The 23113-nt window shown below is 39.8% G+C and overlaps 1 protein-coding gene across 5 annotated transcripts; it reads right to left on the reverse strand.

Annotated features, from left to right (window-relative positions):
* Positions 1-249: 249 nt before the first annotated feature.
* On the reverse strand, positions 250-20222 carry HHLA1 (HHLA1 neighbor of OC90). 5 transcript variants are annotated; one of them, XM_065054433.1, is made up of 18 exons: positions 19966-20222; positions 19683-19745; positions 18288-18371; positions 15361-15464; positions 13861-13920; positions 12669-12749; positions 12120-12203; positions 11946-12026; positions 10445-10528; positions 9822-9878; positions 9631-9714; positions 8392-8484; positions 6980-7177; positions 6249-6320; positions 5957-6025; positions 1149-1305; positions 738-820; positions 250-530 (listed from the first exon to the last, which is right to left on the reverse strand). In XM_065054433.1, exons 4-18 carry the CDS (start codon positions 15434-15436, stop codon positions 487-489), a joined length of 1323 nt encoding a protein of 440 aa, XP_064910505.1. In that variant the 5' UTR covers positions 15437-15464; positions 18288-18371; positions 19683-19745; positions 19966-20222; the 3' UTR covers positions 250-486. The 5 variants fall into 5 exon arrangements, with proteins under 5 accessions (XP_064910505.1, XP_064910502.1, XP_064910507.1 ...); XM_065054430.1 differs by having other exon boundaries at positions 15361-15469; XM_065054435.1 differs by lacking the exon at positions 5957-6025.
* Between the last annotated feature and the right edge of the window lie 2891 nt (positions 20223-23113).

Consider the following 23113-nt stretch of genomic DNA (forward strand, 5'->3'; position numbering starts at 1 on the left):
TGTGAACGTTTCCTTGGTTGACCTCTGCACTAGATGAATTGCCAAAGTAATGAGAGACTCTTAATTGGAATAGTGGATAATCCCCCCTGTGCCTAAGAGCAGCTAAAAAAACCCTCTTGTTTGCATTATTTCAGGTTAGTTTTAAATTATTTTGTGTTTGTTCATTTCAATTATTTAATTTTAAATCAAACTAGAATACGATATTTGCATTCACTAGCCAATCATATAAATATCCTTTATATAATACAATTTTAAAGCCTTTCAATACTTTTATTGCAGTTTCACCACTTGTATAAAATGCATCTGTTTTTACACATTTTTAAAATGCCATGGAGGAAGACACATTTCTAGGTTAACATCTGGTTAATAGCTTGTCTTGTTACAAATATTTGCAAAGAACACATTGTATCCTCATCTTTACACTGAAAAATGAGTCAACTAAAACTGCCACCAGTCTTCTAATTTACAGTAAAATTCTTCAGTGATCTAGATGGCTGTACAGATGTTTTTAAGGCATTTTTGTTTTAATGCTGCAAGAACACAAGAAAACTTCAGTTAGAAAAGGTTTTATGAGACAAATATAAATGAAGGTTAAGTAAGTTTTTTTAAATCCCTTAAAAAATCCGTATCAGATGAAATAGCTATCTGACAAAAGGCAACACATACTCTGTGGGGAAGTAAAATCTCTTCTTATAGTTTCATAATAAGGTATGTAGAAATAGAGAAAATATACTTACTGTGGGAGTAAGCAACTCTTTTGACCCTTTCACAGACATAACTTGCATTTTTCAAGAACCAGGAATAGTATTCAACACAGTACCTAAAGATGTAGTTAAAGTTAGGAGAGTAGTAGCTTGTTGTCTTTCATAAGCATATCTATGTGCATATCATATAGCTAATATTGAACACAGAAATAAAAACCTAGATGATGATCTCACTTATGTCATTAGATATTTGGAAAAATTAATTTGAGTTTGAATACTGGAAGCCAGGTCAGGTGTTGATCTTTGCCCTGGGGACCCATTTGGGTCTGTCATTAGTCATAGACTCAAAAATAAGTGCTGGTGATTGAAAATTGTCATTTGAAAAAGCCCTATGGAGTATTTTAAGCAGAGAGAGAGAAAAAAAAAACTTGTGCTGGATTTTACCTCATGGCTTCCTTTCTGGAATATCTTCTTTGACCAACACAGAGGCACAGCTGGAAAAACCTGCACAGCTCCATCACACAAGGATTGATCTTTTGCATCATAAGGGTGACGGGAGGTGAGGTCACACGGGACTCTTTGAGGATCACCTGTGGACACCCTAGGAAAAAAAATACAACTCTGAACTAGTTCAAAAACTTGCCCCATTAAATTTCTTACAATGCCTTATCTGGGCTATGAGAAACATGCAGATTAATAAGCTCGTGTAGGTATCATAAATGAAATTTGCATGAGGCAGAAAATTGAAAAGAAAACAACACACAGCCCGGCAGTTTGTTCAGTGAAAGGGCAAATATTCTGTTAAATTTATTATTATTTATCATCACTGGTTAGTTCCTTAAACCCATATTGCTTTTATTTATCACAAATGTAGGGAATGACTCTAAAAATGTAATTTATGTATTGTTACCTCTTCAGGTGGAAGATTAGTTACCACTCTAGCATTGATTTTCCACAGTGCAAAGCAGCAAGACAAAGGACAGTGCTGTGCCTTTATTATATTTGATCTTTTCTTTATGCATATGCTACTTTAATGCAAAAGTCACTTCCAGTTCTGCATGCTTTCCTACACCCACTATCTGCATCTGCATCCTAGATTAAATATGACTGAGCTAAAAACCAGACTCCCACTGCTCTCTCTTTTTTTTAACCTTATTAACAAAACAAAGATGATTTATGAACAGGTTATGGCTTTCTCTCTGTCCATCCAAGGGCCTCAATGTGAGAGGGCACATTTTGCATGATGCAGGTGGTCCCTTCACAGGCACCTGTTGGGGTGGAAAGGCCCAAATGTGAAGAGCAAAAGCGGCTGCAGTGTGACTGTCGCCTGGCTTTTCCATTTGTGTAACTGGTAACAGGCTTCGGCCATGTGGAAATAAACTGCCTTCCCTGCAGAGTATAATCGCCTTAAACAGCGTAATTGAATTTCCAGGTTCATACATCTCACGTGCTTCATAGTTTTGGGCCAGCTTATGTTATGCGATAGGAGAGGTTGCAGAGGTTAAATTTGGACTAATTAAGTCCTGCTGAAACAAGCTGGAGCCCGCCTAGTGCTGACAAGAAGTTTAATATAGAATGGCATTCGTGGGCAGGAGGAAAATAAAAGCACTGCCAACCTGAGAGAGATCGCTATGAAAGTATTTCTCTTCTGACAGCACTTGCCCAAGGTAGCAGGAGTCATGGAGGAGGAATGGGCAGACACTCGCAGCTCCCAGACTCACAGACCCCTCTTAAAACCAGTTGTGTCAAAAGCCCTACGTAAATACGAGGCATAACTGGTTAGGGATGGGCAAGAGGAAGACCCATTTCTCTTAATCTTAGCAGGTTTGCATAAAAGTCGATAGGCTTGGTCCACTTAACAACTTTTCATAGGATCATTCTGGTTGGAAAAGACACACAGGATCATTGAGTCCAACCATAACTGAACTCTGGCATTAAACTATGTCCCGAAGAACCTCATCTAAACTCCTTTTAAACACCTCCAGGGATACTGACTCCACCACTGCCCTGGGCAGCCTGTTCCAATGCCTGACAACCCTTTCCGTGAAGAATTTTTTCCTGTTATTCAATCTGAATCTCCCCTGGTGCAACTTGAGGCCCTTTATCCTCATCCTGTCACTTGCCTTTAACACACCTTGATTTTTTTTTTCCACTTGTTGGCAATTAAAAATGAATGATTTCTTGCTTTAATAAACAGTCTTCATGTTAATAACCAGACATCAAAACATATGACAATGAAGTTTTAATAAAAGTTGTCCATGAAAGGGGATGCTGGATTTACTGTGAATAACTAAAACTTGCTAAAGTCCACCCTCCAATGAATCTCAGTCTCCACTAAAGTGGGTCCTCGTTATCCTGCCTAACAGGTGTTAAATGCTTCCCTCAAACTGTGAGTTTTGCCAGCAGAAATTCAGCTTTATCTAGATGTAAATGGAATTACTGAATTTTAAATTTGGAATCCTCTATGTGGGAAAGAGAAGTCAAATTAAAAGGCTGAAGGTTAAACAAATTATTTTGGTTTTCGTTTTTGACGATCAATTTTAAATTAATGTGGCATTTACATATTACTGCATTTATTTAATGCTAAAGTTCTCTTTTGATTAATGTTCTATTTAATTTTACTTTGTATCTCTTCTGTAATAAATTTCTACTGTGAAGTGTGGGGTTTTTTTTCATTCAGTTCATAAGTTCCTACAGATTTGGATTGACATTCAAAAAGGAATTAAAAGCAGAAATTTATTTGAGAACTATCTTGTCTGAGAATTTTTTTTTCCTACGAAACAGTCAGTCAAAACAGGCCAGAAAAGGCAGGAATCACAGCTCCCTATGCAGAGCTTTGCTCTTGTCTGTTTGAAATTACTACATTACTGTCACGGGTAGATAAGGGACCAGTTCTTGCTGCCGTAAACAACCCTTTCCATTATTAACTCAATATCACATCTCTCTGACACTGAGCTTAAATTTTGCTGCCAGTGAAAAGCAATGTTACAGCTACTGTGAATAATTCAGAGCTACAATATCCCTTCCTGCAGGCTCTAACATGCACACTTGTATATTTTATCAGTTGGCATCCACTTTTGTGGTTCTTGGAATAATGTCTCTGTCTTCAAAGATTTGTGGGTGTCCTTCATTGCTTTGTGAGCCCACTATTTCTTTTATTTCTTTTATTTATTTCCCCAAACACATGCTTGATATATGCAGGTGGACAGCTTCATGGTTTCTGATACAGAGGCTTTTAGTGACTTTCCATTCCCTGATATCATTGAAATCCATGTTTTTCATCCTTTTCAAAACAGGATGGTTCCCAGTCCTAGGTTCTCCAGGCTCTATAGTGTTGCTCATCAGACAGCAATTGGCACATGAACAAACTCTGGCCTGTGCACACTACACGTCCAGTCACACACTCCAGCAACTTACCATTTACTGGCTGTTATTTAATCCTCAAGTCAAACTCACCCAAAGCAAACAAGACATGCAGAGGACTTCAGGTTTGTGCAGAATTTTTGATGAACAAGAATTACCATAGAATGTTTCTTTGCTCCAAATCAAGATAAGAAGACCTAGTTCATCTTGAATTCTTATTTTTGTATCACCAAGATTGTCAAGTAGTCAAACTATATTAATGTGATATGGTATTGGTTCAATTTCATCACGCAACCAGTGTTTGTGATGGGGGGTAAGATGAGGACTCTGGTATTTTGGGCTCTTTAAACAGAAGTAAAATGAGAGAAAAATAAAAAAAAAAGATATTTGACTTCCTACCTCCATGATTTGAAAAGCCTCCTATATCAAGAACTGCTCCTTGACTCAGCACCAGCAGATCTTCTCCTTGCAACCATGTCTCCATAGAGACATGGCATTCTCTGGCCTCCCAGGCAATATCTTCCTCCACCTCTTCCCTGACATTGCTTTTCTGCAAGACTTGTGTTTGTATGATCACTTGATGCTGTTGTCAAACTTTGCTTTTCATTGTCAGTATTTCTAACTCTGATGATGACATTATTAACTTCTGAAAATGGATGCCCCACTGAGCTGTATGCTCTCAAAGGCTTTCTTTTCTAATAATATGGGAGGAAAAAAAAAAGGAGAAAGGAGAAAGAGAGGGAAAGGGAGGGGAGGGGAGGGGAGGGGAGGGGAGGGGAGGGGAGGGGAGGGGAGGGGAGGGGAGGGGAGGGGAGGGGAGGGGAGGGGAGGGGAGGGGAGGGGAGGGGAGGGGAGATTATGCTACACTAAAGAGCAGATAATCACAATCCTGGACTGGAATATAGTCACATAGGTTTTATCTGGATCTCAGGACAGGCAGTCTGGATTTTCCCTTCATATATAACAGCAATATGAAGTCATAATAATACTGATGTGCTTTCCATTTGAGTATCAAAGCTGGAACGTATACAGCAGCATATCCCTCAAATTTATTTCCTTTGCTACCAGGTTAACAGGGAGGATAACGGTATCTGTGATGATGGTATCTGGAACTGAACTAAGTCATCTTCCATCCTCAAGACTGGAATGTGTGGCTGAGATTTATTCCCATTGTACCACTGAGCAATTCTCCCACTCTGCACATGGGAGTGTAGGGAGCCTGGACTCAGACACACACACATGCTCAGCATCCAGAGTAGGTGCTGGACTCCCCCAGAGTTCAGACTCCTCTCCTGGCATCGAATTGGGTCCAGTTTTTCAAAGCATGTAATCCCTTACTAAACACTTATACGTAAATATAATTTTATTGCCAACATGAGCATATGATACTTTTAAGTGAAGTGGCACATAATCTTATATTAACTCTTAATTTCTACCTCTTTATCTGGGTGCTTAAAAGGAAGAAATGAGCTTTCCTGAAGATCTAGTTGATAATGATCCTTCTTTAGCTGAGGATGAAGTTTGCAGTATTGTAAATTCTGGGCAGTTTTGGAGGTTTCATGTAGTATGGACTAACTTAAAAATTTTATTTGTACCAACAGGGAGATTTAAAGCACGATGTTTTCTTTTGGCATAAATAAATTTTAAGGTTCTCCAATAACAAATCCACATATTAATTTCATCACCGCAGTATAATTTATATTTTGAATGTGTGATTGTGAATGAGTTGCAAACAACTATGATCACAGTCCATTCTACATTTTGGCATTTCACATACAGAAGATATCACGTAATTTAAAGATACATTTTGTTTCTGTATGGTAATATCTGCATGTTGATATACTTTCAAACATACTACTATTTTTGCTGCATGAGGTGCCACTACTTACTGGTAGCTGAGTAAAGTTTCAGTGTCACACCAGGCCTGTAAGGTGGTGTAGACTGTACTGAAGGCAAATCTGAAGGAGGGAAAAGAATAAAACTTCCTTGACATCTTATTAAAAAAAAAAGGTTGATTGAAAGAATAACAAATAAAAAAAAAAAAGGCTAGAGTCACAGACTACTGATAAACACGTAAACATTGATGAATAAATATATTCACAGTCACGTATTTATATATATATTATTTTCTATTTCATAAATGTTCCAACTGACATGGTTGTTATCCCAGATCAGTCTCACCTGGCTCTGTTTGCATCAGTTTGATGGTTTCTGGAGGAGACAGTGTCTGCATCCAAAATTCATACACATCAGCTAGAGGGACAGAAAGGCGTATGTTTTGTGTCATTCAGGATATTTGTTATTTATCTGCCCACTGAGAACTGCCATATGTGAGACAGCTCAACAGCCAGAGTCCCTCACCCCGTACTTCCAGTGGCATATAAAAATGTCAAGATGAAAAGGCAAACACAAAATCTGTGCTTTGCTAGATCTTGAAAAGTTTAAGGGCTTGGGAAAGGAAGGATTGAAAGAAGGTATATATAAGATCTCTATTGCTTACCCACAGGTCTGCTCACCAAATTTGGAGAAAAATGTGAGGGAATACCTGAGTGGCAGAAGTGTCTATTAGAAGCAAGTTTTTCCCCAAAGAGTAAGAAACTGTGGGTACATCCCTGGACGTGTTTAAAAGATGTATAGATGAGGCTCTTAGGGACATGTCTTAGTGCTAGATTAGGTTATGGTTGGACATGGTGATCTTAAGGGTCTCTTCCAACCAAAATGATTCTATAATTCTAAACTACAGATGGACACTATAACCAATTTTATCACGTCTACAACAAAACACTTGTGACCCAGAGTGGGTGTCCTTGAAGGGCCTCCCAACCTCAACATCAGAGATGTGGTTTCAGCTCTTGGCCAAACCCCACCACTAGTGAGGTAAAACAGGGGTCACTTCTCCCCACCGTACTCACTGGGGCTGGGCTGTGGGGCTGGTGATGGGATTGAGGTGCCTCCAGCAGTCGAAGGGTGCCCAGCTGTCCCTCGTGGTCTGGGAGCATTCACATGCGGTGGTGGCAACGCCGATCCTTTTGCTCCAACTGTCTTTGGCCATGGTGGGAACCTCGTGATGGGGTTTTCCTTCCCTTTCTGGGCAAGAGGGATCCTGGTAGCTGGAGAAGCAGAAGAGACAGAGAGAGGGCACCAGCAACACACTATGGATACCAGTGCTCCATGGCAGTAGCAAGTGTAACACACGGGGGGACAACAATAATCTAAATATCTATATAATATGTATCAATAATATCTAAAATGCACCCAGAAAATCTCTTCTGCTCCTCAAATGCCTCTCCTGGCAGGTGAGTGGCCACCTTTCCATTTAATTTTAAAAATTATGTTTGTGGGTTTTTTTTCTTTCCAGAAAAACATGGGGAGTGACAATAAAGTGTGAAATTTTAATTGAGAACATTTCAATGTGCAAGTTTTCATAAAGAGAAAAAGAAACTGTCAAATGTTCCTTCAAAGTGTTGGGTTTCTTCCTTTTTTTTTTTTTTTTTCCCTTCACATAAATTAATTCTAAAGTGCTTCATTACAGAGAAAAGAGATGAAAGCGCTTGTCTGTCTGAAGGGGAGGAGGCAGGTACTGGAGGGCAGATACTGGAATTTGAGAACTGATGACATTTTGTGTCAGGAATGACACTTGGGGCTGGATGAGGTAACAAAGGTTGGTATGCAGTTGAGCAAAATAAAAGAGCTTAATAAAAGACAGCAGACTGACTAGGGGAAATACCGAAGTTTTGTTGCAGACAGATGCAGCTGTAGTGATGAGAATGTACAAGGTAAAATTCTGTATTTCTCTTTGCTCCAAGTATAATACATGGAAGCAAGTGTGAAGATGGTTTTTCTGTTTTCAAAAATGAGGCACACTAGCACATTTCTATTTTGTAGCCTTGTGGCAAAGCTAAATGCACTGAAGCTAATGGAATGTTAAGGTACTTGCAACTAAACATCATCTGAAGTCAGAGAAAAGAAAACGAAAAATTTACAATAAGAAAGGGGAGGAAACAATCTGAACAATCTTTTTCTTGGTTTAAAAAAACAAGCTCTTTTTTTGTTTGTTTGTTTGTTTGTTTTTACTCTCTACCTACTTAGTAAACTTGTTTTTTTCTTATAAAATGTTAAAAAAAGAGGTCTTTTTACAAAAATTTTCCTATCCTGCAGTTATTCTGTGCATTACTTAACTGATCTTCTGCTGTTTAGGACAAACTTTTATCTTACTCTCTAACCGTAGTTCAACATTACAGTGCAGTGCAATAAACATACATAAACGTTTGTGCAGATATTAATCAAGGAGAATATAAATTTATGTCTGGCAATACTTGCTCACTTTTCAATGTCCACACATGTTCTGCTGATGGATCCACTGTTTTATTGGGGTCCTCTTGTAATTTTGTGAAACTTGAAATAATCGAGTCTAGATCTTTGAAGTATGAGAAGATGAGGTTAGTATGCTGACTATCCATTGCATATTGTGTGATAAAAAGGAAATAAATCAGGTTCTGGTATAATTGAAACAGATGTCTTTTTTTAACTAGAGTCATTTCTGGCAGATTCTTTAAATGTTAGTGTTTTGGGTTTTTTTTAAAAAAGGGACAAGCATCCTACAGCTTTCAGCACAGGTAAACTTGCCGCTGATTTCACTGTCTTCTTGTTTTAATCAAACATTGGAAATGAGAAATAGTCATGGAAAACAATAAGAATTGAGTATCTGAATTGCAACTCACAGAATCACACAGAATCACAGAATGTCAGGGATTGGAAGGGACCTCGAAAGCTCATCCAGTCCAATCCCCCTACCGGAGCAGGAACACCCAGATGAGGTTACACAGGAACGTGTCCAGGTGGGTTTTGAATGTCTCCAGAGTAGGAGACTCCACAACCCCCCTGGGCAGCCTGTTCCAGTGACTGTCACCCTCACTGAGAAGTTTCTTCTCAAATTTAAGTGGAACCTCTTGTGTTCCAGTTTGAACCCAATACCCCTTGTCCTATCATTGGTTGTCACTGAGAAGAGCCTGGCTCCATCCTCCTGACACTCACCCTTTATATATCTGTAAACATTAATGAGGTCACCCCTCAGTCTCAACCTGGCAAACTAGTTCTGGGTGCAGTAGCCACTCAGCACACTGGCTGAATTTATTCAACTCCTTCCTAAAGGTGACTAATGTAAAGGTAGGAGATAATTTGTGCTGAGATTTAAGGGAGGTACCTGTTTACATTAAAACCATCAGGGAGCCTCCTCAGTCCAGTGTTGAATTCTGTAAAAGCTCTCATCCAAGGAGGTTTTAGTCATTCCTCCACTACAAGACCTTGTAGCTAATAACTTAAAAGTTTGTAAATTTTACTTATAATATAAATATTATCTTACACTTATAACTATGTAACATTGTTATATTTTAATGGTAATAAAATATATCATAATATATAAATATATAAGCAATAACAAAAAATAAAAAATACATTTTAAAATATTTTTATGTTATTAAGATGGAGTTTTCATTGCAAGTGCTACCTGAAGGTGGTTTTCATTGTTGTTGCTGTTTCCTTTTATTCTCCTGGATGTACTTACCCAGGTCAGATGTGTTACTAGAAAATGTGTAATTAATAACAGGAGACTTCTCCATTATTTCCCAAAAGTCAGACAGATTTCGCCCTGCAAATAGAAATGCTTGCAAATATCAATAAAGGCTTGTTTCTGTTATAAATCATCATGAGAATAAATAGGGCAGTATTTTGGGACAGAATGGTTTCAACATTTACCTGTCTGTCCTGTCATCACACAGATGTAGATACAATCTGAATCATTGCTCTGACGCACTGAAAAGCAAAAAAAAATGTAAACCAGATCATTGTAACCAGTTTTCATTATACGATATTATCTTAAACAGTTGAAAACACAAACACAAAATGCTATGTGGCTGCTACAGCTGGCCGAGAATTTTCCTTCTGATCTCATTGTTGACAAAAATCTTGAACCAGCACCAAATACAAATGCTAATGTTTCCAGGCGAAAGGCTTCCACCTAATTAAAATTCTAAATTACAAGCATTTTCACATGGAAAAAAATACTCAGACAATACAGTACATGTTCTTTGGGGATCATATTTTCCTAAAATACCAGTATTTATTAATGATTCACCAGACTTTCAAAGAAAACATAACTGCTCATAGCAACATGTATGTCTCTCTATTACATATATACACGCTGTATATGTATCTTGTTTCTCTAAAGAGACTTTGTTTACAACTGCAGACCATCCTTTGCAAGAAAAATGCTGCTGAGTAAGAGCAATAGGCTTTTGTACTCATTTCTATGCTTGTTTCCATGCCAGGAGTAAATCAGACAAATAAAACAATGAAAAATTTTAAGGGGAAATGCAAACCTGAGAGAATAGAAGTGGATTTGAAAATTTCGGTGAGATAACTTGTGGAGTTTCCAATAATATCGACAAGTAAAGCTGTAAAATCTAGACAAGAAAATAGACAAGTTTATGACTGAAAACACATATTCCACCATCTGAGAAAAAAATCATTTTATATGTCATCATATTTTGAATATAAGCTTTTATGTGACAATGCTTAAAATATATAGAAGTTTAAAAGTTTTCCTCAATGGGAGTGGACATAAGAAGCTACTGAAATACTCTGCAGAAGTATATTTCAAAGGTGATATCCAAAGCAACAACGATGCACCTGAAAGTAAACTTAAATGGAATTTATCTGTTCAAGAGAACAATTTAAAGTAACATACTACTTAGTGCAGGCAAAGCCTGCAAGCTTTGGTTCTCTTTCTGTGCTTAAGCAGACTATCTATCTGCCATATAGGACCTTCCAGGAGGTATCTGACTGCCTCCTCTGAGCTCTGCTTCAGACAGACTAATATGGTGTTGTCAGCTCAAAAATGGCTAGTGGTGGTAGTGTTAAGACTTTTTCATAACAGGTTCTAGCAGTATCAGGCCACCGTTCTCACTTAGGAACAACAGACAAGCTCCTTGTGTTGGGCCTTCAATTTCAGCTACTTGTGAGGATGGTCTAATCACCAAGATCTTCTGGACTTGAGGCAGAAGAATTAAAGTTGCTCCATTATCCTCCAAGGCATACTGGGTCATCATGCAATAAAGCTTGCGAGGTGTGTGGGTCCAGAAAAAAAACATGAAAGCCATTGTGGTTCACGTGTGTGGTCATCACCAGAGCTTAGAAGGTATGGGTTCTGATTCTGAAGCTGCTGAGCTACTCTTGATATCTTATGTTAACCAGCCATAGAACCTGAGTGTTCGGGTCCATCCTTGAATATTAAATACTGTGAGATCAAGGATGTGAATAAGGATTAGAGAATCACAGAATGATTGAGGTTGGAAGGGACCTCTGGAGATCATCTAATCCAGCCCATTATATGTGAAGGATTTGCCCAACAGCATTTTACAGCTCTGCGAAGATGTTAATCCTTCTTTTCACTCATGTTGACCTCGTTGAAGTTACGAGAGTCTATTGGTACAGAGAAGCCATTTGTTCATCTCCCATGTGTTATCATAGGAGAGTGAAAGTGGCCAAAGTAATGTACCATTGCTAGGTTGTCTCTCCCACACTGCTCTTTGTACTCTGAGGAGGAAAGGAAGGTCTTTTTTCTGAGCAAACCACGTTGTTCACTTGACTGATGGTTCCATCCCCTACTGGCCACCCTGGTGCAGCTGCCTAAGACTGAGTTCTTCAAGTCTCCCCCAAGGTTCAGAGCAGCCACTCATGGTGAGTAATGGCTGTTGACCTCCACGTGGCAATGCTGCTCTGAAGAATGGACTCTGCAGAAACCAGGCTACAGCTTGCAGCTCCAGGGGAAATAATTCATCTTAAGCACATGCAATTGACCAACCTCTTTTGTGTACCCACCTGTCAAATCATTTGTCACGTTGTTCAAACAGTAGCAGTGCATAGGGAACTTGTCAGGGTCAACATTTTTCACATTAGAAACTGCAAGGAGAGATGGAGAAAAATCAGTATCTTGATGCACAGGCTGTGTGAAAGAAAATGCTCCTGCCTGGAGCAAAGCACCGAGACACTCACTGTTATAAATGGTGACTGACACTTTGTGGAAAGCAAATGAGCTGTAAGATGTGACGCTCAGCAAAGAGAAGAGTTTTTTGGTACCTGCAGAAACATGTGCCCATGCTATTAGTGGTTGGAACAAATTATCAGAACAGCATGTTTTGACTCTGCTCATTTAATTTCTAAAAGAGACCTGAAGTGCTCTTACTATACAGCTGCCCAAGCCTCAATTCTTTCTCATTTCCTCTGAGGGAAGGATCATTTGTATTTTTTTTTTTTTTTTTTTTTTTTTAATTCAAACCTACACTGGATCATAAAGTGCTCTCTAAAGGCATCTCATAAGCAATTAGGTTGTGTCTATATATAAACACACACTAATTTCTAAATTATTTGGGGCAGACAACTATCTGTATTATAAAGGCACAAGGGTATCTTGCTCCTAGAATAAATTCTGGAGGCAGACAGCAGACATCATGCATTTATGGCTTCTCCTAACATTGTTAGTCCTTTATATCGCTGACCACTGGGCTGACGGCCTGTGTGACCTGCCAGGCCTTGTTACATTACCTCTGAGCACAGTGTTCAGCATACTGTTCACCAGCTCTGTCAGGTTGATAGCAGACAGATCCACAGACTTTGCAGGCAGTTCTGAAAAAGAGAGGGGTTCTGAGCAGCTGGCTGCAAGGAAATGGCCATAAATCCCCTGCTTATACATGGCAAAAAGCTTCCAGAAGGGGGAAAACAAAATGAACAGATTACGTATTGGGGTGCACTGATAAACCTGTGGTTAGAAAATAAATATTCCAAGAGTGCAGAGAGGAGTCTGGAAAATAACAAGATAAAGTGAGCAATGCAATGGTAGCCCAAAATTTAGATTGGGCTCTATGTCATCCTTTCCCTTGAGCAAGGCTGCCAGGGAGCTGCAGCCAGCCCTGACGTCTTGGTGCCCTCTCGTGCTACGCAATGTGCATTTACTGACAAAATTGCAGCAAATCTCACTTTGCAGATCACGGAGGAGAAAGTACTTGTGTAATATTCCCCCTTCCCCAATAATACATAGAATTAGGATGAAAACAGAGGATTTTTTTTTCAGCTATCTTTATGGCTATACCGCTATGACAGAGTAAACTCACTGCAGCTCGATCGCACTTTTTATTTTAATGTATTTTCTTTCTGATGACATTGCTTATTTGGTTTTTGCCAAGTCAAAATTTCCAAATATTTTGTATTGCTTCCCTCCCACAAAGTCATGCAGAAGCAGAGCTGTGTGGTATCTCTGTGTGTGTCAGGAGAAAGGTCTGTATGTGTATGACAGAGAGAGAAAAAACAGAGCAGGACAAAAAAAGAAGCACAGAAAACCAAGACGAGAATGAAATTGAATTTGGGGAGAAATACAGTTTTCCAGTGACATCAGAATGATTTTTAACCAATTCAAAACCAAGCTATACCCCAGGTCTGGAAGCAGGACTTGACCACAGCGTACGAAAGGGAAGACAAAAGGGAATGAAGATTTGTGAAGTAGAGAACTGAAAAAGAGAAAACCACATTTTAGCTTCCTGGAAGGATGGAGGTTAAACTACCCATCCAGGGACCTGGGTAAGCCCTGTGCTGAGCGAGGAACCCTTGCAGCAGGTGGTGGGTTGGGGCTCAAAGGGTCTGCAGGAGAAGGTCCCGTCTGCCACCACCTCTGTGTCCAGCACAACACCTCCCACTTCCATTGACAGACTCACACAGGGTCTCCTAACATGTTTCTTGTTACCTGCTGTAGCCAGCACTGCCACTTGCTTCTCTTTCTTATTTTCTCTTCTTATGCATGAAGCTGCGAAGCGAAGAAAGAGACTGAGAAACAGTTTTCGCTGCTGAGCTACCAAACAGCTCTCTGTTGAGCTCGCCACCCGGGTTACTTTGCTGCTGTCATTCTTTTTATCTCAGAAACCAATGGACATCAGCACTGCTAAGCAGACCACTGAGTATTCATGACAGCAGCTGATCAAGCACCTAAGGATAAGGATGTCCTAAAGGACTTGCCAGGTCTTTAGCTGGCAGCTAAGGAAAGAAAACAGATTAAATATCAGAGCTTACCCCTTAACTCAAGAATCAAAAGAAAATAAAATAGTAGCAAACTGTTGTAGAGGCCTGCAATAGGCTTGCACGCAAGACTGACTGCAAAGTACATGGTATAATAAGGACAAATCTACACAAATCTTCATAGGCTGTGTGCATGTTTGTTACCCAGAGCAGTCATTCACTTGAGTTCTCTTCTCAAGGACTGTGCCACGGGAGGAATGAGTTGGAGCTGGGCTCAGGAGATGAGACTTCATTCCTGGGTTTTCCTTGGTGACTGATAAGGACGAGGTGCAGAGTAATGATTTAGACACCACAGAGAAGTCCAGAAGTTTGGTTCTTGGGCTCCCTATCTCATCAGTGGAGACCTGAGTGTCTCCAAAGAGCAATCCGTAAGACTCCCCAGATGAGCCAGTGGTAGCAAATGCTAAACTCTCCTACCCCTCTGAATCTTCAGCTTGATTCATCCGAGCTTCCCAGAGAGGAATCCTCTCCTTGGAGCTGGGATGAGGAGACTTTATCCCCATGGTGCTAATGTTCTACTCTGTGTTATAACCTAATGGGCAGAGCTCTCACCAGGGACTGGAAAACCTGCGTTTCGTTTCCTCTTCAGCAAGAAGAAATCTGTAGACTGGAAGAAGCAAATGGAAGAGGAGATGTGACTGCATGGTCTGGTTGTTTGTACCTAAACTGATGTTTGTCCTTATTCGTACCAAAATCTATGACTTGTATAAATGGCAATCTGTGGATGCATTTCTCTTTATTATGAGAATTTATAAATTTTCTCTTTACACATATATATAAAAGAAAAATTCCCTATAGAGAAAACATGGTAAAAGTCCTGTAAATAATGACACTTCATGCAGTGCTAGCCAGCTGTATTAACAAGACTCACATAGTATGAGCTAAATTCAGACTGACAATCTAGGTGGCAGGAGTTCTTCTAACCCTTCTCTCTCCTTCTATATAAACCCTTCTGACTCCATATACATGGCATGGGAGCCAAGAGCAGAGCTTTACCACTATTTGGTCTGCCCTGTTACATGTCACCAGCCCTGGAGCTCCAGCCCATCAGCTTTGCCTATGCAGGAAGAAGGAAACAAGCCTGAAACAGATGTGGGAATGGGGCTATGGAAACAAGTGGGAAAGAGACATGTGGGTTATTCCCTGGGGAGCACCAAACCATTGTCCTCACCTGTGTTGCAAACGAGAAAGAGACACAGAAATCCCAGGCTCATCTTCACTGGCATGTGCCAGCAGAACCACTGCATTGTGGACTCCAACTTCCAGCAGTTTAAGCTGCTCTAGGAGAAAGAAATACTGTTTTGGTGGTGTTAAAGTTTGTGGTATTGTGCAGTTTTGTCCAACCCTTGTCCCAGAATGATGTGATCATGAGAAAAATATTAGCTCTCTGGGATGCTGAGAAAATACTGGTCATGTAAATGACAGAGAATCAGAAATTACACGATTGGTATTTTCTATGTATGTGTGTGTGTGTCATGAGTTTAGTATGTAACTCTTGATTCTTCAGTTCTATGTAACTGTGTCTTTGGTGGGACTTGATATGGTCATCAACACAATCCTCTTCTCTGTCAGGACGACTTGTACCCAAAGGACACTGACACATCAGATGCCTGAAACCTTTCTGTTGAAACAAGACAAAATTTGCTTATGTTCAGTTTCAGACCAGATATCAAGAGAGCTCCTTTGACTGCAGATGTTGCTTGCCTAGTCATCCCTAGCTAGTCTTGTATTTCTATAGGTAATTATTGTCCTGGAGCTGTTTCCTGTGCTGTCTTGCCTGGCTGCTTGGGAGGGATTAATGGTGTTCTGCCTTCCAGACAATGACCTGTTTTCCAAGTTTCCAAGATTAAATTAGACATCGCCAGAAAAAAGAAGGCAAATCCGTGCTCCTTTACATGCTTCCCCCTGTTTTTGTAAAATCAGAACATACCAAATAGCTGTGTAATTGTCAGAAAATGAAGGAATGTATGAAAAATAGCAAAAAAAAAGTTCAAAAATGTTTTCTCATATCCTCTTGGAGTAGCTAATCCTGTGAGTACACAGCAAACCATTATTTTGAAGATAATACTGTTTGATTACCAAACCATTATCATGTTTAAAATCTTTCTCATATTTAAATCACTAGATAATTAACACATTCTGATAGCAGCTCGTTTGTACTTAACAATTCTGAAGAGATTCTTCCTTGGGATCATGAAATGATACCAAGCATTACTGTGTTTGAAATGTCTAAATTTGCTCATCTGTCGAGTCAAGAGCATTAAAGTATCAGCTCTGCTGATTCAAACAAAACCCTGAGAAGTTTTTTAGTCCATCTGCCTAGTCTTTTTTACTTGACCTCAAGCCTATATTCATCTGTGGTTTCTGCGTAGCATGTGCAGAAGAGCAAGGCTGAGGCAGAGAGAAAGCCACGTCCAAATCTCACCCCCTAGACTTCAACCTCCATCACCTTTCTGGGAGCTGGACTAATTATGGATGGACAGAGTCCACAGTCCCATAGACCAGCCTAGCACCAAACATCCTAAGCTTGGCTCTCCTTGCAACAATATTTGGGGTCTGACCAACAGTTAGACTCCAGACCCTGAATGTAATTGCATGAGAATCAAAGGGCCTGACACCTAAGCAAGGCCACACCTGCTTTCACTGTCTGGTATTATGAAGCTTACTGGGAGCTTTTCCTATGGATCTGTGGAGTCTGTAGTTAGTGGAGACTGTAGCATGGTAGCCCAAGCCAGTTCACATTCCTATGCTCTGGAAGCAGTGGTGATGTAATCTGCACTGAAGTAAGTGTAAAAGTAATCCATGACTCTGGATTCTGCTCAATTTTCCCTTTTTTTTTTTGTTGTTAGTTTTTTCCTCTTTGGTTTGACTGAATGTAATGGAGAAGAATCAGTGAAAGGTTCTCCTCAGTGGTGTTGAATATGAAGAACTGGTGCTTTGCAGAGGCACAGGGAGGTGGCTGTTGGGGAGAGCAGGCTCTGGGACCAGTTGAGGTTGTGGAATGGGGTGAACATGTCAAGGTGAAGTTTGTAATTACACGTGTTTTGGAGCAGGAAGGCTATAGTGGCTGGTAGACCCAGTTCATTAAGTGTCTTGTCAAGGGGAAACTGTTGGGTTGTGTTTGACTGAGGCGGGGTGCTTTGCTGATTTTTAATAGAACGTCATGAATTTTTATTCATGTACTATGAGAAGTGACTGCCCCCTTATCTCTGGAAGTTCTATTTTAGAATGAGCTGTGTTTCATGAGGACAGTTCAGCGTTTTATGGGCCACAAACCCCTCCCGAGCATGTTCTTCATGACCTGTTCCTAGCACACAGGGTGTCATCAGGCTGCACAGACAGCTCTGTCTCTGCGTGCACCCGAGACACCAACATGAAACATGGCCAACAGCAGAGCTGCCACCAGACTGTTCCTGTGGCACAAGGCTGGTCAGATGGAGAGACTCTGCAGCCCAGACTGGCAAAAGGGCCCAAATTTCTGGCCCTCATGAGGGTTTTGGTTGCATGGCAAGTCAAAGACCCAGACCTATGAGGTGGAAGAAGAGGGCAGCCCCTACCTCATTTTCAGTGTGCCCCTACAGATCACTGGTCATTGCTTGTGCCAAAGCAGGGAGACTTGGTTTCCAGGACCTGCTGCTTTGAGGAATGTGGACTCTCCTGGGTCACCAGTGAATGACACTTGGACTAATACCAAATATTCGGTGTAAGAGTATTTCACAGACTGATGTGCAAGCACAGTTGTTCTACAAAGGTTCACATGTAGAAGTGTTGATAGCCTGTAGATAATTTCCTGTCAGGGATCTAACTTTGTTACTGATTTATTTAAACTGGCCTAGAGGTGTTCATTATGCAAGATAGGGGAAATAACCTTACAGAGGACTTTGTCCAGCATGCTGGGACAGGGGCTAGGGAGAAAGCATGTTCCCAACAGAGAGAGAAGGTGCAATAAGATTGACAAAATGAAGGAGCTGTTTTACCAAAGCACCTCAGGGGAGAGAGAGAGAGAAGGAAGAAAAGAGCTGTAAAAGCAGTTACAAAACAGAAAGAGAATGAGATACAAAGCATCCCATGCACATTGAGAGATGCTTTCTCACTGACCTGAATTTGCAGCTCCCTGCTGTCCTCCCCGCTGGGCTGCTCCTCCAGACTAACCAACACACGCAATTTTCTCCGCATACGATGCTGATTTGCAGCAGGGATTCAGAGCAGGCATTAGCATGGCCATAACACCCCTCATTTAATTGAGGTGTGATTACAGGCTACAGACTCAATCATGCCAAACATCTAATGATTGGGATAACATGCAAATAGAACCTGGAAAGATGGATCACAATAGGCCATATCTTGTTCTACTTCTAACAAAGAAATATTAAGTAATACTGGCATAAAATCATGGAAAATTTTCCATTCATGGGAGGGCTTGTTTTCTGTGAATGTCAGATCTAGCACTGTGGTGTTCTCTGGCCAGTACAAGCTGCTTGAAAAGAAACCTCAATACTAAGAACATCGACCCTAGGCAGGACTGCCCATACTCATCAATAAGTAGAAACTGATGTAAATTAAAAGCGTTAGATTTTAGCTGTTTTCCAAAATCTTTTCCCAGCATTACGTCTCTAAACATTAATGCTGTCCTATTAAATTTCAAAACCATCTGTGACAAATACTCCTAAAATTGCTGCCTGAAACATCCTATCTCTCAACAATGTAGATATTAGTAATAATAACTCTTATGATACACACCACTTTTCTGTTACTCTGGTTAACTGACATCTAATTTTTATCTATCAATCAGAGACAAGTCATTATTACTTTGTAACTGTATCTCTTTTGTTAGCCAGCATAAGTGACGCTACTGTGATAACTAAAATATGTGTCCAGATTGCAAATATGAAATGCTCATTGTACTTGAGCTCAACATCACTAAAAATTTCCATTTCAAAGCACAGCACAATACACAGGCACTAAGGGAAAAGGTGCCACACAACCACCCCATAAAGCGACTCTCATTAATATTTTCCTACCAAACATTTGTCTGATACAGGCTGCAGGGCAAGCCTTTATTTACAAATCCTTCTTCACCTCTACTGGATAAGATGATCCTCCTCTTGTGTTTATTTTAAGCTTAATGATGTTAGTAGAATTCATTTTACGTCAATCTGTTGATTCAGAGTTCTCTGAACTGCTGAACTGGAGGTTTTAATCCAGTTCACATTACCTTTATACCCTCATGAATACTTCTTATTAAATACCTCTTTGTGTTTCTGAATTAACAGGAATCTTAAACCAACATGTTTAGTAGTTATGATTCATTTGAACTAATTTTAATGTGGCAGGTAATCAGGAAGTCTGAATTCTTTTTGTTTTTCCTGTACAGAGAACAATCTGATATTGAATAGCTTTTCTGTGTCTTCATGCTAAACAGAGCAAAACAGAAGTTAAGAAACAAAAGAAATAATTAATGAAAGTAAAGTCCTTGAGTATTAATTTACTTACCTTCATTCAGTTCCAGCATTTAAAGGTCATCTCTCATTTTAAGCACACCATGATACACCAGGTCTAAAGAAATATTCCATGTTAATATGAAAACATGTCTGTGTTACACTTATATGCCTGACTACACTGCTACAACTACATTTTAAATTCAGGTGTATTGTATGTGAATTTGAGCAAAAATCGTTTTGCTACATTCCCACAGAACATTAAGAGTACAGTTGAAAAGCTTCCTTCCAAGTACACATGAAACCACTGAGAAATTGAATAGTTAATACCATCTTACCTGGTTTCTCTTTAAGAAGATTATTATCTTCAGATCCTATATAAAACTGGAGGTTATCAGCAGGTCTTAATAATCACTTTGTGAAAGACTTTGAGTAGATAGGCTTGATAATCTTGCTTTAAAATCCTGTGAAATTGTTATCCTAATCTCACAAGGACTAACTAGAGGTAACACAATCATAAGCACATAAAGTGGAAAGGCTCTGTGGCAGGTCAGGTGAGGATTGGAAGTCTCTTTTTGGCAGTAATGATGGAACTGAGGAGCAGAAAGGATTTTTTTCCCTTTTAAAGGGACAGCTCATCTTACTGCAATGAGGCAAATATCACCTTTGATGGCAAGAGGTAGGGCAGGTGGAGCCCCTTTGGTAAAGTTTTAGCTCATCCTTGGAGAAGAGAATTAAACAAAGGGCATTGTGGAGACAACAGAGAAAAAAACCCCGAAGTGTATCTTAAATGTAGAAAATCAAAAGGAAGAAAATGTCAGTTAAAACAGAAAATTGCCAGGTATTCTGGTTAAGTGGTGAGGAAGGGAGATCTGTTCACAACAACGTTCTAGGGCAGTTTTGGTGATGATGAGTGATGTCCAGTATTACCCAAGACACGATTGCTATTGGAAGCAGTGGGTGAAATTCTGCTCCCATTTATTCTCATGGACTGTAAGAGATTCCTCTAAAATCAGTGAATTTAGATGCAACACTGTTAAAACCAGATAATCATCCATTTAGTAGTTTCAGAATGAGCCACCAAACACCTCAGCATGTGAATTAATTCAAAACCTTGTAGCAATTAGAGACAGGAAGCCCAACAGGATTCATAATCACTCCATGGAATAAAAGGTATAAACAGCTGGTAAATATGATGCTTGCACGTGTGTGCACACACATACACAATCTTTGTTTTGTTTCACTCTGCCTTTCATGAAAAAAACATTATCCAGTGGGATGTCGTTGCATCTAAAATAATCTAATTCTATGTGGAAGTCACTAGTGTGATAAAAGGAAAACTTTCATGACTTGTGACTAAATGCTGCAGCTCAAAGAGTATGGAAAGATCTCTTCCTTGACAAGGCTTACTTTTACTGGTTTAATTACCAGTTGCTCAAAATCTCATCAGGAAGGCTGGGATGAAAGTCCTCTCTGTAACAGCTGACAAAACCAGGTATAGCCAGGGAAATGTGTGCGCTGGGCTCAGTTCCAACCGTTTGATGTTTGGCTATGAGGATAATTTGACTTTCAGCAGGTTTTACCTCATGCTGTGCACTACCCTGGGACTCTGTAATTTTAACTTTCCTCAGGTGCAGAATGATGCTCACATGACCGGGGAGGGGGATATTGTTCAGCCTCAACTTTGACTCTTGGGGACAATGGCGTGTTCTCACTCAGAGCATCACTCTGAGCAAGCAGCTTTCTCAGGAGTATAGTCTTTACGTGCCTCCTTTTTCCAGCAACTCTTTGTGTGACAGCACTGTGTTGATAACTGGCATCCCAAAATCCAGAACAAGAAAATAAGTAATTTTTAACATCTTCTTAGTAACACAGTATAGACACGTAATTCTTATAAATTACTGAGTAAATGCATTCATTTGCTGATGGCTACACAGGGTAAGACCCTGCTACTGCAATTCAAATAAACACATATTCAAGCCAAGTGCCTGTGATTTATCTGTAAGAACCAGGACAGCGGGGCATGAAGTTCTGGGAAAGAGGGAGGAAACAAAGTCTGAATGTTGATGCTTGATCTCTCTGCAGGCTGAAAACACAGTGTGGAAGCACTACGCTGCTTCTTGTGGCTTTTTTCTTAAGCCTTTTAAACACAAGTAGCATCTGCAATGTGCGTGAGCAACTACAAGGGCTCTGGCTGTATGTTCTGGTGACCTGAGCCAGAGCCAGCAACCAGCATCTCCTCCCACCCGCTCTGTCCCAGCGTCTTCAGGTACGGCCCACAGCCCTGGCTGGGCTATAAACGATCTCTGCCCTAAAAGATGGGCTGCAGTGCATGGAATTCTTCAGTGCCCACAGCATCTTGTAAACCTGCCTGTCTTATATGCCCAGGAAGAAACGACAGTCCAGCTGCACCTCTCTCTCATCAGATGCTAATGTGCAATAAAGAATGAAGCTCTGCTTTTAAAAAGAGAACAAACTAGAAGACTTAATTCAAGCTTGTTCCAGAGGATTGAAATTTCCTCTTGTCATACACTTTCTTATACTACAGCATACGCTTCCATGAAAGCATCTTTGAGTAACTGTTTCATAAATTTTGTTTAGAAAATATCAACTGTGTAAATTACACTTCTTTTTTGAAGAAGCCTGGTTATAACTCAACACTTCTCCTTGAATCCTCTGCCATTAAAATTTTAAAAGATATTTAGTGTATCTTATTGAAAAATGTTCTAGTTCTATACAGTTTCTTGTCATCTGAATTTCATTTCAGATGTTAGCAATATTCTTCTATTTTATTTATTTTTGTGGAAATTGAATTAAGGACAATTCTCTCCATGTAATAATGTTTTGTTTTTTTTTTTTTTTTTTACTTTCTTTTACAAGGTTCTATACTTCTGCATATAATTATGAATATATAAGTCATCACAGCTGATGTGGAAAAGGACTACAAGATGTTTTTGCCATATTCCTTGTCAGAAACTTACCTCAGGTGGAAAATTAGAAAGACGATGCTTCTCAGAAACACTTTATTTTCTGTCACCAGAATTTTGTTTCACTTGTTTAAATGGGCCAAGGTTTCTGCACCAGGGACACCCAGAATTTCATCAGCTGAAGATTGCTGTTGTTTGCCCCATGGAAGTTGCATTAAGTGTGTGAGAACTGAGTAGCTGGGTGCTACATTACTCAACAATGTTGTTGGTGTGTCACAATGTGAAAAATTAAAGCAGAGGCAGATGAGCTGCCTGGGTTATTAGAGCAGAATATTTACTGAGGTACACTCATTGGACAGTCCTGAAGAGAACAAAGCCATTGCAACATTTCTTTGCAGAGTTCCGACACCAAACATTCACCATAAGTTATTAATAAATGTTTCTCCAGAAAAGCAGTGAGCACAATTGCTGTCACAGTCATTGCATAGCTCTGTTTTCCTCTCTATAAAGCAAAATGGGAACTACAGGGAATATACTGAATCTCAAAAACAGTTCATCT

Source organism: Columba livia, chromosome 2 (assembly GCF_036013475.1).
Source record: "Columba livia isolate bColLiv1 breed racing homer chromosome 2, bColLiv1.pat.W.v2, whole genome shotgun sequence".
Taxonomy (NCBI): Eukaryota; Metazoa; Chordata; class Aves; order Columbiformes; family Columbidae; genus Columba; species Columba livia.